Genomic DNA, 16,199 nt, shown 5'->3' on the forward strand with positions numbered 1-16,199 from the left:
GGCGCCCGGGACACGCCGAGGCTGGGTGAGCGGGCAGCAGTTGCGGTGGGGGCTCTCTGCCAGGAGACGGCGAGTCGGCCAAGGCTTAAAAGCACGAGGCTGAGATACAGTCCGGAAATGGGATGAACGCCACACACTTGGCACCCTTGACGCTCAGTGATGCCCCTGGTGTTGCCAAGACAACAGGAGACCCCTTTGCGGGCCCCAGCTGGTCTTGGGGTCTTATCCAGGGTCGCACATGGCGCCCACAGACCACGAGGATGTACCCAGGGCCAAAGCTCAGTGTTTAGACCTCGGGCCTGGGTTGGTGCCAGACACAAAAGGCGACTTCGAAATAAATCTGTCAGAGGGGCAACACGGAGCTCCCGCCCTGTCCACGCTGGCATTGGACAGGTGGTCGCAACTCACACGGTGGCACTGGGGTGAGTCCCCGGCTGCCACAGTCCAGTGTGAACACAGGTGACTCCAAAGCAGAAAGCAGCTGACCCCCAGAGGGGTCCTGCTGTTGGGGACACTGCCCTGTGGCCCCTGGTCCCAGAGAAGGGAGCACACTGGAACGGTGCTGGTCCAGACAGGCCCAGGGAGGGAGGGGGCCGGGCGGCACCCCGTCCTTCCTCCGACAGCTGACGCGCGCCCCAGTCGGCGGAGCACAGGACGCCGGGCCCGATGCTGCCGGTCTGCGGCCCACGCACCCCCAGAGTGGAGGGTGATTAATACCGTACCTGCCGCGCACGCACTTATCTGAAAGCAAACCCTGGCGGGGTGGGGACACAGGACAAGTGCCTTGCCCGTGCCCCCACAGTGATGGACAGCCACCGTATCCGCTGGTGATAAAGCTAACAATCGCCCACCTGTCCTCAAGCACGCGGCCCTCCCTTCCTCCCTGCCCCTCGAGCTCCTTCCCTCAGGATGTGGGCAGCGGCCCCTTTGCCGTGGCCGGGCGGCCGGCCCTGTCAACCAGGCTCAGAACTCCATCTGAGACGGCGGGACAGGCGGGTGGAGTCTCCACCGGCCCCGAGCCCGACAACATGGCCAGGAAGGCACAAAGCCCGGCTGTGTTTGCCAGCCTGAATCTCCAGGGCCGGCCGCGGGTGGGGACGCCAGGCGCAGGAGGAAACTGACGGTAAACCACAGCCAGACTAGCACATTCTGCACCCGCCCTCCCAGGTGGGGTGAGGGTGCTGCCCGGCGCGCCTCAGGGAGGCTGTGGGACAGAAGCCCCTCCTCGGAGCCCTGCCTGGGGACAGCGTGCGTGTGAGTGGCCGCAGACACGGTACAGGGCACACTGGTGCAGACACGGGCCCATCACAGCAGGTGCAGCTCAGGACCCTGGCGTGCCCAAATACTCGGTTTCAAAAATACTGGCCATTACGGATATTTCTGGAAAAGAGAGGGAAAGAAACAAAAAGACAGTCGAGGAAAACAAGCAGGAACCATGGCAACACTGAGCTATCTGGTGGAGGAGTTTGCAGCAAAGACTGCCCAGGAGAGCGTCCAGGGGCGGCGGCACACAGAGACCCGGCTGCTGGGCACCGCCCCTTCGCCCTGCGGCTGGCTTTCCCAAGTGCCTCGCCTCTGGCCGTGCTCACCCGCCGGTGCCCACCCCGCGCACCTACGTGGGCCACGTCCAATCGGGGCCCAGTGACCAGCGGGACAGACAGACATCCTGGCTCCTTCCCAACCGCCAGGCCCGGCAGACGGCAGACTGCGCACTTTCTTGTCCTAGCTTCACAACTCTACGCGCTCTTCCAGACAGGAATCTACAGATGGTTAAAGCGTAACTAAGGCCCAGAAAGCAGCTTGAAAAGAGTCTCTTCATCCTTAATTTACGGTGAAATGCAGCCACCGAGACAGTTGCCTCCTGCCGCCAGCCTGCACACTTCCTCTGGACCGACACACACTTCCGTCCTTCTCCAAGGCCACGACTTCCTCCTGTTCTGTAATCAGTTCGTTCAGTAAAAACGTCTCCTTCCGCTGTGGAGAGTTTGTCTGCCTCCGGGAAGCTGTGACGGTACTTCTTCCCATTCAACTTCCCCTGAACGAGGAAATTACTTTGAAAAGTTTTGAGGACTAGATCCAGGCCTTTCATGTTTTCCAATTCTCTCAATCCACTTTACCTCAAGGGTCACACACATGGGGCAGGGCCCACGTGCCCCCTACACGACCCCCACGAACCCTGCCAGCCCTCCTGCCACTGCGTGGAGAGTCAAGGGTCGTGAGCCCAGTGCCGCGACCTGCCCATAAATGCGAGTACGTGGCATCCACACCCTGTGCGTGGCTCCCCCGGGCACACTGTGATTTTCGCAGTTCGCGGCCATCCGCCACCGTGTGGTCCTCCCCTTCAGGAGCGAGGACCCCTCCCGCCACCGGTGCGCGTTCCGGCTCCTTCTGGTTCTGGCTAGTCTTGGCGTGTGGCGTGTAGAGCCCCGGGCGTCCCTGACACCCTTCCAGGCGGGTCTGGAAGGCACATTCGTGACCACCCCAACACGCCATGTGCCACTCTCACGGTGAAGGGGTGCGGACGGGCGGAAGCAATGGCATGCGGTGCAGGTGATGGTGGCGGGCATCGCACAGCCTCAGAGTGCTCACACGAAGAAGTCGACGGTCACTGTACTGACTCCGGACTAGGAGGCCTGCTGTTTCGAGATGCAGAGGAATGAGGTGGGACACGCATGGTGCGCTCGGCCGTGTGCTCGTGTTGGCTCATTTTCATGGAGTATCTTTGTTTTGCTAGAAAGGCAGAGACTGTTGTCACTCAGACATGGGCGTCAGACAGGAGTTTTCTCAGGAAGCGACGACATAAGCCATTTTTCCTCTCCAGGAAAGTATCCAAGGGTATTTGTTGTCAATGACAAAATTGGAAATTTCAAGGAAAACCCAGAGCTTTGGAAGACGTGTATGGGCCCCATGTGGCTGACAGTGTCCCACGGTCAACAGTCCTCTGTGCAGTGGTCCTGAGGGACGTGCCGTCTGACACCCGCCAACATCTGGGACAACCCAGGCGCTCTGAAGGCCCGGGTGGTGACGTCACCAGTTGTGCACGTGAGCGAGAGAGCCCCTCCACCAGTCGAGAACTAGCAGCTCACAGATAGGGTTTCAGATCCACGGTGCAGCTTGTGCTCCAGGCGAGCGGCCGGAGGCATGTTCACCTCACAAGCACAGGGACACCCCACCTGGCATCACCGGCCTTCGATTGGCGGGATGCTGTCCCTGGCCTGCTGGCGGAGCGCAGGGGTGGGCCCTCCTGCCTGCTCCCACTGCAGCCAGGCCTGCGGGACACCTGCTTCTTGACCGCCACCCACAACCGGTCTCTTCCGTAGGTGGCCCTGATGGAGGGGCTCCACACCCCGTGCTCTCAGGGGAGAAGAACGGGAGCTGAGGGCTCTACAAACGGCTGAAGTATCGGCACCTTTTCTAGCAAAATGACGGCAGTAGTTCTAATCCATTAGGAGTGAAGTTCTCTTAGTTGGTGAACAGTAACCATGTCTCTGTGAAGAACGGCTCTCCCCTTACAAGGCCATCCGCTAACCAAGCTGCGGGGCGTGCAGCTGTGCCGATGCTCTGCACTGAAACCCGTTGTTGCGGGGCCGCAGGGCCGCCCCAGGGGAACGGCTTGCTCTGCCCGGCGCTGCAGGAGGGGGCCTTCGCGGAGGGACCGAAACCGCGTGATCTGTGTGCAAGGCACTCGCGGCGTGGGTAAAGGAAGGTTCTGAAAACAGGAGCAGCAGGCACAGAAACGGGTGCTCCGGGGCTCTGCGTGCCCTGCGTTCCCACACTGCCCCCCGGGACAGGCAGACGCCCTTGGACGGCGTGCCCCGTGCTCCGTGTCTGAGGCACTGACGCAGACACAGGCCTCGCCCGAGACCAGACGCATGACAGCCTGAGACAGCCATGGCCCCCCAGACTCAGTCCTCACAGGCTTCCAGAAAGTACTGGGAGGCTGGCAGTGTGCAGGGAGCACAAGCGTGTCCTGACAAACACCCGAGAGCCACAGCGGCCGCGGGGAACACACAGCCTGTGCTTTGTCTAGACCTCTTGGCCGCCGCAGTGCAGCTGGCGAAGTGAAAAGCCGTTCTCGTTAACTGGAAACGCGTAGGGTGAGGTCTTCTGGGCTGTTCGCACACCTAGGTAACATGTACACAAGTACGTGCCCGTACACGTCTGCAAGCATGCACACTCCTACCCACACGCATGCACACCACACGCACGCACATCTCGCACATGAACACGCTCCCGTGTACACACTCGGGTACACGCAAACACCTGCATGGACACGTGTGCACACCATGTGCACACACACACCTCACGCACACCCACCACGCCCACACTCCTAGACCCAGATACGTGCACGCAGACCATGTGTGTGTACCAACTCTGTATACACACGTCTACACACCCATGTACGTACACCCAAACCCACGCACACATGCATACACGCATGTGTGGATTCTATACACATGTGCAAACCCATGAACTATACACACGTGTCCAGTAACCCACTCGCACACCTACGTGCTCACAAGCACGTCTACACAGTGCACACAAGTGAATGAATATACCCATGCACGCAACCCTCTGGATACACCCCCACGCGTGCACACACGTTGCACGTGAGCTCATACACGTGCACACACGTGCGCACAGCACGCCTGACCACTTATTCTACGGTACCGTCTGAGAATATCTGGCAGGCACCAAACCCCTGACCATCACTCACCACCTGTCCTTTTCCCGCACTTTGCTGCTGCTTCTACTCTTCCCACAGCCCGGAGCGGCTCTCCAAACCCCACAAGGCCATCCCTGGGGCTGTGGACTCGGGTCACAAATATGGTCTCAAAAATACAAGAGAGCCAAAGGAGGGGGACTGGTGTGACCCAGGCAGTGGGGGAAGGGAATGACCTGTGTGGCAGGGGAGGGGTGGGTGACCCGGGCAGTGGGAGAGGGGGCGACACGGGCAGCTCACCAGGATCTCTGACCAGAAGCTGGGCTCTGGCGGTTGAGAGCCGCTAGTTTGGTTAGAAAGCTTTCACCTTCCCTCCCCCACACATACATCTAGGGAAACTACGACCTTTTTTCCTAATTAAAGGGAAAGGTTTTGACGACTTAACAGGCAAGTGGTACCGGGACCTGCGAAGCTGGCTGTGGTGAGACCTCAGTGTCCCCTCCTGTCACAGCTCCTGTCCCCAGCCAGAGTGAGCGCTCTGCTCCAACGGGCTCATGGGGTTCCCGGGCGACCTGGACGGCCCAGGGCAGCAGCCTGCAGTGAGTCCCTTCGGCCACTTCATGCAGGACGTTCACAGGTTCCAGGATGGGGCAGGCACATCTCTGGGGGCCATGCTCCCACCATCCGAGCCAGGCAATCCCCGTGGAGGTCTGTGCTCAGCAGCCCCGCCCCACACCTCCTGGACCTCGCGGAGGGCAGGGTGACCCCCCTGCCGTGCACACAGCCCACCCCAGGCGTCCCGGTGGACGTGGCAAGAGGTACCCCAACGACCAACGCATACAGGCAGCTCTGTCAAGTTCCTCCCACGTGGCACCAAGTCATCCCCTTCTCCTGTCCGGGGGCGAAAAGGACCCCAGACGATCAGGCCAGGTTTCACGGCTGTGGGTTACCGCCACCGTCCCAGGGAGCCCTGTGCTTTCTTTGCCAGGAACCACCGGTCCAGGGACCACCGGCCCAGGACCCCACCACCCTATGTGGGGGTGTGAGGTCTGCCCTGTCCTTCCAAACTCTTGACGTGTCCGGGTGTGGGCAGGCAGGTTTCTCTGTAGCCCGTGCTGGTGGCGGGCTTGCTGCTCACCACCCCCCACCCCCGGGCACTGACCACGAGGCCCCCTCGGCTCTGGTCTTGACCACGTCCCACTGGCATCTTCCATGCTCTGCCCAAGTGACTTTCAAGGCAGCAGGATTTGAGAGAAACTCGAGAAGCAGAGCAGGGTCCATGTGTCCACAGGGTCATGGCCTCTGCCCGAGGTGGCCCCCAGGCCTCCTTCCTCCTCTCCAGCTCAGCAAAGTCCAAAAAAGAGATCCTCGAGTTGTTCGAACAGGGGCTGCTGTTCAGGACATCTGGGCTACCACACCCGGGAAGAGGAGGTCTCACAAACCCTAAGAACCAGTCTGGGTCCCAGGTGTATCTGGGTGTGCACCTGATGGCAGGTGACTGCCTGTGAGGCAAGGTCGGGACTCCGCGGGGGACACCCTTGGTCAGCCCCCGGGTGGGAACCGCTGGGGATGCCCCTCTGGTCCTGCTGTGTTCCTGGCTGTCCCAGACCCACAGTCCCTGCCTATCTGGCCCCTTAAAACTCATGTGTGGCCCCCTTGGCCAGAGCCTGGACCCTGAGGTCAGAGGGGCACCAGCCCACGCCCACGAGCAGCAGGAAGTCCCACGTCCAGTGGGCTGTGGGGTCCTCTGCCAGCATTCCCACGTGCGACTGCTCAACTGTGGCACTGCGGTGGGGACCCTCACAGAGCGTGCAGGAAAGCCCATCTGGTTTTCAAGCTTGTTCAGGAGCAGAGCCGTTCTGTCTGACGACAGGGTGCGGAGTGAACCCTGAGACACTCCCACGCCTGTGTTACAAAGTTTCCTGGAACATGCCCAAGTGATGAGAATTTCCACCCAGGATCTAAAACAGGAGCGAGGGGTGGGGGAGGAGTCCTGTGATGGGACCTCTGTGTCCTCAAGGTGCCCTCCCCAGAATGCCTGGCACGGCCGCCCCAGCGACCAAGGCTGGCTGAGCCCCAGACCCAGCCACAGCTTCCAAGGCCACCCTCTGCTGGCTTCTCCTTGCCCCACGCCCTCTAAGAGCCTGGGCGCCTGTGGGGGCTGCTCACGAGGGGACGGGCTGTCACCGCCGTAGACCTCAACATTCTGTAAACACCAGAGTATAAAGCACAGCTCAGCTTCCATGACTAAGAAAGAGGAAACAACCCAGAACCCACCCCCAACACACTACACCGCCAAAGGTCCTGATGTTCCCAGAAAGACCCAGAACCCAGGGTTCTCTTGGGCCCCCAGTGTGCTAATCTGAAAAGACAGTATTTTGCATACTTAAAAAAAAAACTTTTTTTTTTAAAGAGGAGATAATAGAACTGCTTTTTGCTCTCAGCTGGCTGCGGTCTCCAGGTTGTGGAAAGGGCAAGAGGTCGTGGGAAGGGCGGGAGGAGGTGCGGTTTGTACAGGCACGCGCAGATGCCGAGAGAAAAGTTCCGTGCTCATCCAGCAAGCGGGTACTCCTTACCTGGGAGGGAACGAGATGTCCAGTTCATACAATCTGTCCTTAAAAACAGACAGCTCTTTGTCAAATTCTAAGAGCTGAAAAAAGAAAAAGAAAAAATAAGGTCACTTTGGTTTGCCTCACTGGGGACATGGAAAGTCTCTGGTGGTCTCTGCGCAGCAGGGACCCCCGGAACTTCCAGGAAACGTGCCCGGCACATTGACCGGTCCATCTGTGGGCAGCCCTGCCAACAGCTGCCCATTCATGTCCCCGGGGAGATCCATGGGCACCCAGCACGCCCTTCTGCCTTGGAGGCCATACTGGGACTCCAGCCCCACTGCCCATGGCTGACTGGCCAAGACAGAACTGCCTGCCCTGCAGAACTCTTCAGAACCAAACCCCAAAGGGCACGGTGCCCCCAGAAGGGAAGGGGTGCCACCAGCAGCATCCAGCCACTGGCTGAGCTGAGCCTGCCCTGCACGTGACGCCTCAGACGTGCATGTGAGGCGTGTCCTTGCGCAGCCCCGCACCCGGCTCCTGTCCTGGCCGCTGTGTTCCTCGCTCCTGAAGCGTGGCATCAGCAGCTGCGTGTACACAGGAATGACCTGTGTGCCAGGCTGCCACCTGAGCCACGAGCACACAGCACCCCCCACTCCTGAGCCCTGGTGCTCTCCTGGAGCACATCAGAGGGAAGACAGCTCGAATGTGCACAGAAGGGGCGGTCTGTGGGCCGGGACTGGACCTCACACGCGCTCCTGCGGAATCCTGGACACTCACAGACACGAATCACGAAGAGCCTTAGACCCTGCCTGGTGAGGCTCACATGCCAGGGCTTGGGGGCCTGGACCCACGGCTGCCACTTGTGAGCCCACATCTGCTGAGCGGGAGCCTGGGCAGTGCTGCCCCGATGGGCATGGGACTGGGGGGCTTGGGGGGGGTTGCAGAGCAAGTAGGGGAGACATGGGATGGAGGGCCCACAGGGGGAGGGGAGGCACGGGTGGGGGGGAAGCACGTGGGAGCGCACAGTGGCTTGGCTTTCGTGGCACCAAATGGCCTCGTTGCCCCTGCATCAAGGGGAGACTCTAGCTCCGCTGGAGTCCAGGGACGGCTCCAGGCCAAAGAGCTTCCAGTAAGTTCCTGAGTCAGGTCTTTGGTTGGGGCTGTGGATGGAGAGGAAGTCTCTGGGGAGAGCGGCTCCGCTGAGCGTGCGTGGGGCCCGGGCAGGTCCCAGAGCCACGTGTATGTTTACACGTGTGTACTTGCATGCAGGTGCACACACAGGCCTACAGCGTGCTTCTTACCTAGATCGCCCTGGAGCTCGAGTTCTCGGCCTTCCCAGATGGGAGACAGGCCCGGATCTGGCAAGGGGGACGCGGGGGGCTGCTGCCTTCACGCAGGAGCTGTGTGGTTTTGACCAACGATGGTGAAGAAGAGGCACTGGCCGGCCCTAGCTCAGGGGCCAGGGTTTCCGGAAGGGACCAGTGCGGAGCATCTGGAGGAGTGTGGCCGTGGCGGCCGGGCGGTAATTTAACGGAAACGTCGAGGGCTGCTTCCTACGGCAGGATCACGTGCTTCCGGACGCAGAGCCGGGCTTCGCTCACCCGCAGTCAGCGAATCTTCCCATCTCTCCCAAATTCAGCTCGGACGCTTAGACAAACGCAGCACCGCAGACACCGAGATGCCGCGAGGCCTCCCTGACCCAGGGCGGCCGCACCGTGGACTGACGGTGTCCCGTGGAGCCTGCACGCGCACGTGCCGTGCGCCAGCAGCGTTCCCGCTCCTCCCGCACGCGGCCACTCCGGGCAGCCCGTCCTGCTGCCGGAAGGCCGCCGTGTCCACCCGCGTGAGAGGTCTCTGGGTTGCTCCAGCGCTGTCGGCGTAGCAGCGCTTGGCCGCACACAGACTCGGCGTTGGCGGCGCGTCCCCGTGGCTCTTCCCTTGGGTCACTGTGTCGCCGCCTGGCGCCAGCATCCCCCTTGTGGGGTGACCTGACATGCGCCTCCGCTGTTCTAGGTCGCGTCTTCTCTTTCCGTCTGGGGTCCTGCTGTTCCACGTGGACACATCCTGCTCCTGAGAATTCGTCTCCCATGGTTCCAACATCAGCTTGCCAAGTGTGGCCTCTCATGGCGTGGCGCGGCACGCCGTCCTGCTCGGGCTGCTGCATTCCTACATGCTACGCGCCCTCAGCAGTCCTGCCACTGATTCACCCACCAGGACTTCCCTTCCATGGCCACACTTCTAGAAGTTCTGTGTGTTTTTTAATCTGCTTGCTTCTTTCAGGGCGTGTTACCTGTTTGATTCTTTCATGTTTTTAATCATTTTTAACATTCTTACTTTATAATTTCAATTAATTATTCTGGTGTTCATCTGATGTCCTCAAGGGCACACCCTGCCTGTGTTGGGCTCTGGGCTGCAAGCTTGCCTTCCATGGACCTTTATTTGGGGACAGTAAATGTGGTGCCTGTCCTCCATCTGACCGTCTCCCGGATGTGAGAAATGTAGGGGAGGGCCAGGCACGGAGGTACAAATACTCAGAATGGAATCCCGTCAGCTGCGAGGTGCTAGGACTTAACTCTCCCCCTTACACTTTGAAGGAAACCTGGGGATAACCTGGGCCCCAGCCTCACGGCAGCTGCCGCGTGCTTCCCGGAGCCTCGGCCAGAGTGCACGCTCCCCGCCCCTTGGGTGCCCCTCCTGCGGGTGGCCGGCTGCAGTCTCCTGTGTGGCTCTGCTTGCATCCGACCCTCCTCTGTCCCCAACAGCCCCATGGGGGTATCTGTGTCCATTTTGCAGTCAGAACGGGGCCTGGCTCCAAGCAGCACCCCATTAGTAGCCCAGGACTTTATTTGACAGAAATCCAAAAATGGTTTCTAAAGTTCCCTCGGGAAAGGAGACCCTGCCTGTGCCCAGATTCCTCCTCTGAAAGGGGTTCTTCTCTCCTCACCGCGAGATGCCCCTGCTGCCGCTCACACCACCACGGTCCCTACCGGAGACACCACGGCCCGCCGGCTGCAGCCAAACCCTCTGCTTTCCTCAAACTCCGCCAGAGGACGGAGGACCCATCGTCCTCGCTGGCAAGGGGTTTGTTCACACACACGCACACGTGTGCTCTGCTGTGTTTATAAATTTCTGACAGACTGTAAACCAGAGCGACCATGAGGACTGACCACCTTCACTCCACTGCGTCTTTGACCCCAAGTGGCAACAGTCGGGGCGTTCCCAGGTCTCTACGATCGGCCCTGGAGACACCGAGGGGGCTGGAGGGGGGCATGATTGCACACCGAGGCTGGCTCTGTGTGTGTGCACGTGCATACCTGTGTATGGGTGCCTGGCTGCATACGAGCACGCGTGTGTGAGCACATGGCTTTCACTGTCACCCACCAAACAGTGCTCTGTTTTGTGCAGCCTCAGAAAGGGGCCCTGTTAGCCTTCCTGGGCCCCGCGCCGCCTCAGTGGCTAGGACCTGCCCAGAGGGTGTCCACATGGGTGGCATCCACATGATGTGGTTTTGGGATACAGATGAGGTTTGGTGGGGGGGGGGTCTGGAGCCGCTCATCACAGATGCCAGAGCCCGGGGTCTACAGGAACCTGCAGCAACGTGCCCACACACACTCCAGCAAGCGCAGCCTCAGCCAGGAGGGAAGCTAGAAACTCTGCAAGGAGCCATCGGCGTGGCTCAGAGCAGGAGGGACTGCTCTGCCACTGAGACGCAGTGCATCTTACTCCGGCCGTCCTGGCTGTGAGCGGCAGCAACACCTGGGCAGGGAGCCACCTGGACCCCACCATGTTTCTACCTGCTAAGGGTGTAAAGGAAAATTAGAGTAAATAATCTGGTTTGGGATGGGTTTGAATCTTCCAGCTGCTAAAACAGCAACAGAGCCACTTTGGGGAGGACCCAGACGTCCGGGGTAGCGTCTCTGTCAGCACGGGCCCTCCTCTCGAGCCCATCCTGCTGTGCGCCCACACCCCAGCCCGCATTCACACGGCCCCAAGCCCCTGTCTGGAAACAGACGACGGTCCTCAGGTGGCACTGGCTGTAAACACATCCACACACACCGCGTGCTGTGTGTTCACAAACCCCGAGCGGGCCCATCGGGTGCCAGGCCGGGCTGCCAGCGTGCTGGGACCAGCAAGAGCACCGCGCCCGGGGCTCCGTGAGAACCGTGGGGGTCTGTGCTGGGGGAGAGCGCTGCCCCTGGGGCCAACTCCAGCTGTGAGAGAGGTTCCCGATTAGAAATTATGTTGCATTTCTGTTGAAATGATAATTTGTTTCTCTTTGAGATTTTTCAGAAACATGATAACCAATTTCACATGTATCTTAAACATTCTTGTTGATTACAAAGTGAAAAACAGCGCAGGGCGTGTGTAGACAATGATAAAGCAGCCGGGCTGATCATATGTATCTGTCAGGAGCTGTCCCAGCTGCACAAATTCCACTGTTACTGCAGAGACACCACGCTGATAAAGAAAAAGGAGCCCGGAAAATCAATGCGCCTCGAGCAAGAGCAGTTGCTAAACACACAGAAAACATCTCTATCCAACAGGCCAAGCGCTGTGAAGATTCCCAAGCCCTGCCCTGGGACAGCCAAGGAAAATTTAATCTCTCCAAATCCTCACCAGGGCACTCCATCCTGCCTCCCTGACAGCCACACTTATAATTAATTATACAATTTCGATGGGAATATCGACTAAACAAAGCTATAAATCATAGAAAAAGTCAATAGGCATGGACACATTCAATCATGTCCCGGCCAATGATTACTACTCTTAAAATACAATAATTATTTCCAGAAGCCAGCTTGAATTAAATTTCTGTCAGACGGGTACAAGCCCGGTGCTTGATGAAGGGCGCGATGGATTTCGGGGCTGCGTCCGGCACGGGCACATCCATCCTGAGGATGGGTAGTTTGTTCCAGTGGCCGTGGGGCTGCGTGCCTCACCACCGAGGTGAGATGGCTCGTCAGACCATTCATCTTGTCCCCGTGGCTGGGCTGGATGACCCCGCTTCCTCTGTGTGACAGATGTGGAGGCGGCTTTTCAACGTGCGAGGTCGCTACCCAGGGCACGGAAGCACGCACACCAGTGTGACCCCGCGAGTCGTTTCTGAAGGCACGCCGGAGAAGCCACGGCAGACCCCCTGCGAGGCACCGGGCCGGGCGCCGCTCTCTCCACGAGACTCCGGATGGACACAACAAAGGGGCACGTGGGTCTTTCCAAAATAGCCACGTGGAAGTCTACTCTCTGTAACTCTGCACTGCACTGCTTCGTCTCTGAATGAAATTCAAACGTTCTCCCGAATATTCAAACTAATTTTCCTCCATCTTAAAAAATTTCATATGCTAAATAAATACAGAAGTAAAAACTGCTATGTCCGACGACAACGTTTGTTATTTCTAATGGTCGTTACACCTGCTTCGTCCAGATGCTAACAGAGGAAGACAGTGACTGTGGGTCCGTGTGTGCTGGCTCCCCGTTTCCAGAACGCACAACTTCTCCCAGGCCGCCCTGGCTCAGAACCCACAGCATGTCCTGCTCACTTAAGTCCTGCTCTTTCCGGAACGTTCCAGGCCCTGGCTGCCCCTGTGCCACTCCCGTGTCCACTGTTCTTCCCCTTTGTTACCGCCCTGGTGGCCTCACTGGCCCCTCATGTTGGGGGCTGCCTCTGTACCAGGGGCCCAGAGAGCCCTCCCTGCCTCCAAGCTCAGAAAGTCATGCAGCTGCTCAGAGACAGTCTCCCAGGTACTTCACCTCCAGCCAGTGTCCCCCGAACAGTCCTGTCCCCAAACCTTTCCCTTTGGCTCTCCTGTGCCCCGAGGGCTCAGGCCCTGAAATCACCGGGTTGCTACGCTTTGGCGTGGACAGCAGGGTAGGACAGGTCATCACCCTGGTACCTCCTGCCGAGGGAAGTGGGCTGGGCTGTGAGTGTGTGCTGAGCTGGTGCTGCAGGGGACACGGGAGCAGAGCCAACCTCGCCAGTGCCTGAGGCCCACCGAGGAAGTGAGATATGAACTGGTCAGGCCCAGAGGGCAGAATGCCCACTGGGACAGGCTAGTGGGAAGGGCAGGTAAGGAAGATCAGAGCATTTGCTGGGGCACAAGTAAACCCGGTGCCCTGAACGGGGTGGGAGGTGGGGGCAAGCAGTGAGTAAGGTCCCAGAGACCAGAGCAGGCTCCAGGCCCCCCTGAGATCCGTGGGAAGTGGCTAAGAGCTTGGAGCTGAGGCCTCACCCTCTGTGCTCGAGACAAGCCCAGGCTGGGCCCCAGGCTCAGGGTGCACTGACGGGGCTCTTGTGGCCAGTGAAAGGCAGTGGCTCCGGGGTAGTGGACACAGACTCAGGTGAGGACATAGGGCAGTGGAGGGAGGAGTGGACGTGGGGAGGGAGGCGTGGACGTGGGGAGGAAGGCGGGGGAATGCAGTTCCTGGCCAGCGGTTTGAAGGAGGGACACAGGACTGACAGTCCGCCTGGTGGGACCGTGCTGTCACCCAGCACGGACACCTGCCAGCTCTCCTCCGCGCACAGAGCGGAGGGGTCCTCCTGCACAGGACAGGGAACCGTGGCACAGGTATAGAGCACTCAGCACGGCCGGGGCCTGAGGGCAGGGGTGTAAGACCAAGCTGCAGCTCCCAGATGTAGAGAGCTGAGCACAGGGGTGGCGGGGGTGGGGCATGAAGTCCAGGCTTTGGAATAAAGTGTCCTCGAGGTGGGGACAGTTGTCTTGGTGGCGTGGAGGCTGCACTGCAGGGTGTGGGGTGACTGGGAGATGAAAAGGGGGGAGAGCTGTGCACAGAGCCCCCATGGAGCAGGGGTGGGCGGCAGGGAGAAAGGCTGGAGGGCAGGCAGGAGGCAGCAAGTGCACTCAGGTGTTCCCACCTGCTGGGGCACCCCCCAGGACCAGCTTCTGCACACCGAATGCCAGGGGCCGTGGGGTCAGGCGCCGTCTCCTCGTGGCCTGGAACTGGCCACCAGCTGTATACGCACCGGCACACCGTCACCACACAACTGGGCACCCGGACACATCCCAGCACCCACAGCACACGGCGAGAGGCGGGCGGTGGTTTCAAAGCAGAGGAAGAGTTCCCACAGGACCAGGTCTCGACCAACACGCACTCACTCTGCACGCACGCATGTACACACGTGTGCACACACGCAACCACAGGGAGGCCTGGTCAGACACGCACACAGGGTCCAGGCCTGTGTCGGCAGCCCTGAGCGCCTGGGGCATGAGCGTCCCACCTCCCACTGCTGCCCATCAACGAGACACGGGGGTGGGGTTGGGGGGGGGAACTGTCCCAGCTGCAGGTGCGTGGCCCAGGGGGGTCCAGGCGCCTGGGGGCACCCGGCGGAGCTCACCGCAGTGCCGTTGTTGTCCCGGAAAACCTCCTGGTTGAAGTAGTCGAAGAGTTTCTTCTCCAGCTGGAGCACGACCTGCAAAACGGAAGTGGCCGTCAGCGCGGGTGGGGCAGGACCGCGCCTGCAGCACAGCCCCCTCCCCAGCTCCAGACACACATGGTGGCCTGCTGCGGTCACAGCCCACAGTGCAGGGTTTACTTACCTTCCGGTCATTGTCCGACTCGCGAAATATCAGCTTCATGACTTCATTGGTGTCAGCGGCCCGGACTGTCTGCATCGTGGCCTTTGTGCAGAGAGTCTGGGAAAGACACAGAAGGGACTCAGTCCCAGGACAGGGCCGCACAGCCCGTGTCTCCTGAATGCAATCAGCACACTTCCTGGTCTCCCTCCCGGACCCCGTCCTTCGCAGAACCTCCACATAAGGGGACCACGGATCCGCCCACATGGCAGCAGGAGTGTGACGGGCACACTGTCCAAGGGCAGGCCTGTACGTCTCTACCAGGCCCTGGCCTCCCTGCCCACCTCTGCTCCCCTGAGCTGCCCCATAGCTGGCTAGCTCCCACCCTGGAAGGTCTGCTGGGGCTTCACTGAAGACAGCCCCGTGCAGGGGAGGGGCAGGGAAGTCACAGCGGCCTCATGGTGCCCCATGGCAGGCTGGGGACACACGGCAATGAGCTCTGCCCCAGGTGGGCAGTGCGACAGGACCGGGAAGGCAACACCAGGGAGAACAGAGGCCACGCTGGGTTCTGGAGCAGAGACTCTGACCGGCTGAGGGAGATAACAGCTGGACAGGCAGGGAGAGGGACGAGTGAGCAGGGTCAGCCCCACGGCCACAAGGCTGGGATGTTCCACACAGCATATCGCAGTTCACAGCCAGCAGGCCACTGTCTGATTGACTACAGACTAAATTAAGCCCAGGTTTGCTGCGAAAATTCCTCCAGCTGGAACTGGGTGTGAGGCGGGAAAGGCTGGGGTGGGTGCCAATGGGTGGCTCCCTAAGGGCAGGACGACACTGGAGACCAGGGCAGCAAGCCCGCTCCCTGGGCTCGGGAACAGTCAGGCTACTGGGGGACCTGGGGAACAAAGGAAGTATGAGGGTGCCCAGGATGAGAGCAGCGCAGAGAGAAGGCAGATGGGCGCGCAGACTGGCGAGGACACGGGAAGCAGGGCCCCCACCCCCTGCCGCGGCGGATGCTCTTTCCTTAAGGAAAGGTCACATGGAACCAGGGTTCATACACACAAAATGTCCAGAAAGGGCACGCGGAGGCCACCTGGGACTGAGGCCGGTGTGGGAACCACACACACCTCGACGGAGCCATTCTTTAAAAATGACTAGGTGAGTTTTATTAAAAAGAGACCATTGCAAGAAAACAACTAATTTTGACTTTTTTAAAACCTCCTCCTCACAAGGGCCCTTGTGACATGGTGAGAAGCCCTTTGCCCAGTGGAGAGCGGCCTCCACGCAGAGGGGTTTGGTGCAGACCCCTCCTGGGAAGGGACCCGCTGGGTCGCGCACCGCCCAGCCTGGGGCAGGGGAGGCAGCCGCGTCCGCACAGCGTCCTCCAGGACCGCCATTGACATTCAGAGCACAGATGAGTTAAGCAGGTCAAGCCCCCAAAGTGGCTTTTGGACT

General features: G+C 60.0%; 1 protein-coding gene across 2 annotated transcripts in view; it reads right to left on the reverse strand.

Moving 5' to 3' along the window:
* The window catches only part of INPP5A (inositol polyphosphate-5-phosphatase A), a 182,353-nt gene that overhangs the window by 6,596 nt on the left and 159,558 nt on the right, over positions 1-16,199 (reverse strand). For both annotated transcript variants that reach the window (XM_040624538.1, XM_008686002.2), the window contains exons 10-12: positions 14,769-14,864; positions 14,567-14,641; positions 7,240-7,313 (exon numbers count right to left, since the gene is read on the reverse strand). In XM_040624538.1, coding sequence (XP_040480472.1) covers positions 7,240-7,313; positions 14,567-14,641; positions 14,769-14,864 — 245 coding nt within the window. The remainder of the gene's footprint in view (positions 1-7,239; positions 7,314-14,566; positions 14,642-14,768; positions 14,865-16,199) is intronic.

This window comes from Ursus maritimus, unplaced genomic scaffold, assembly GCF_017311325.1.
Source record: "Ursus maritimus isolate PB19 unplaced genomic scaffold, ASM1731132v1 scaffold_7, whole genome shotgun sequence".
In the NCBI taxonomy this organism is placed as follows: Eukaryota; Metazoa; Chordata; class Mammalia; order Carnivora; family Ursidae; genus Ursus; species Ursus maritimus.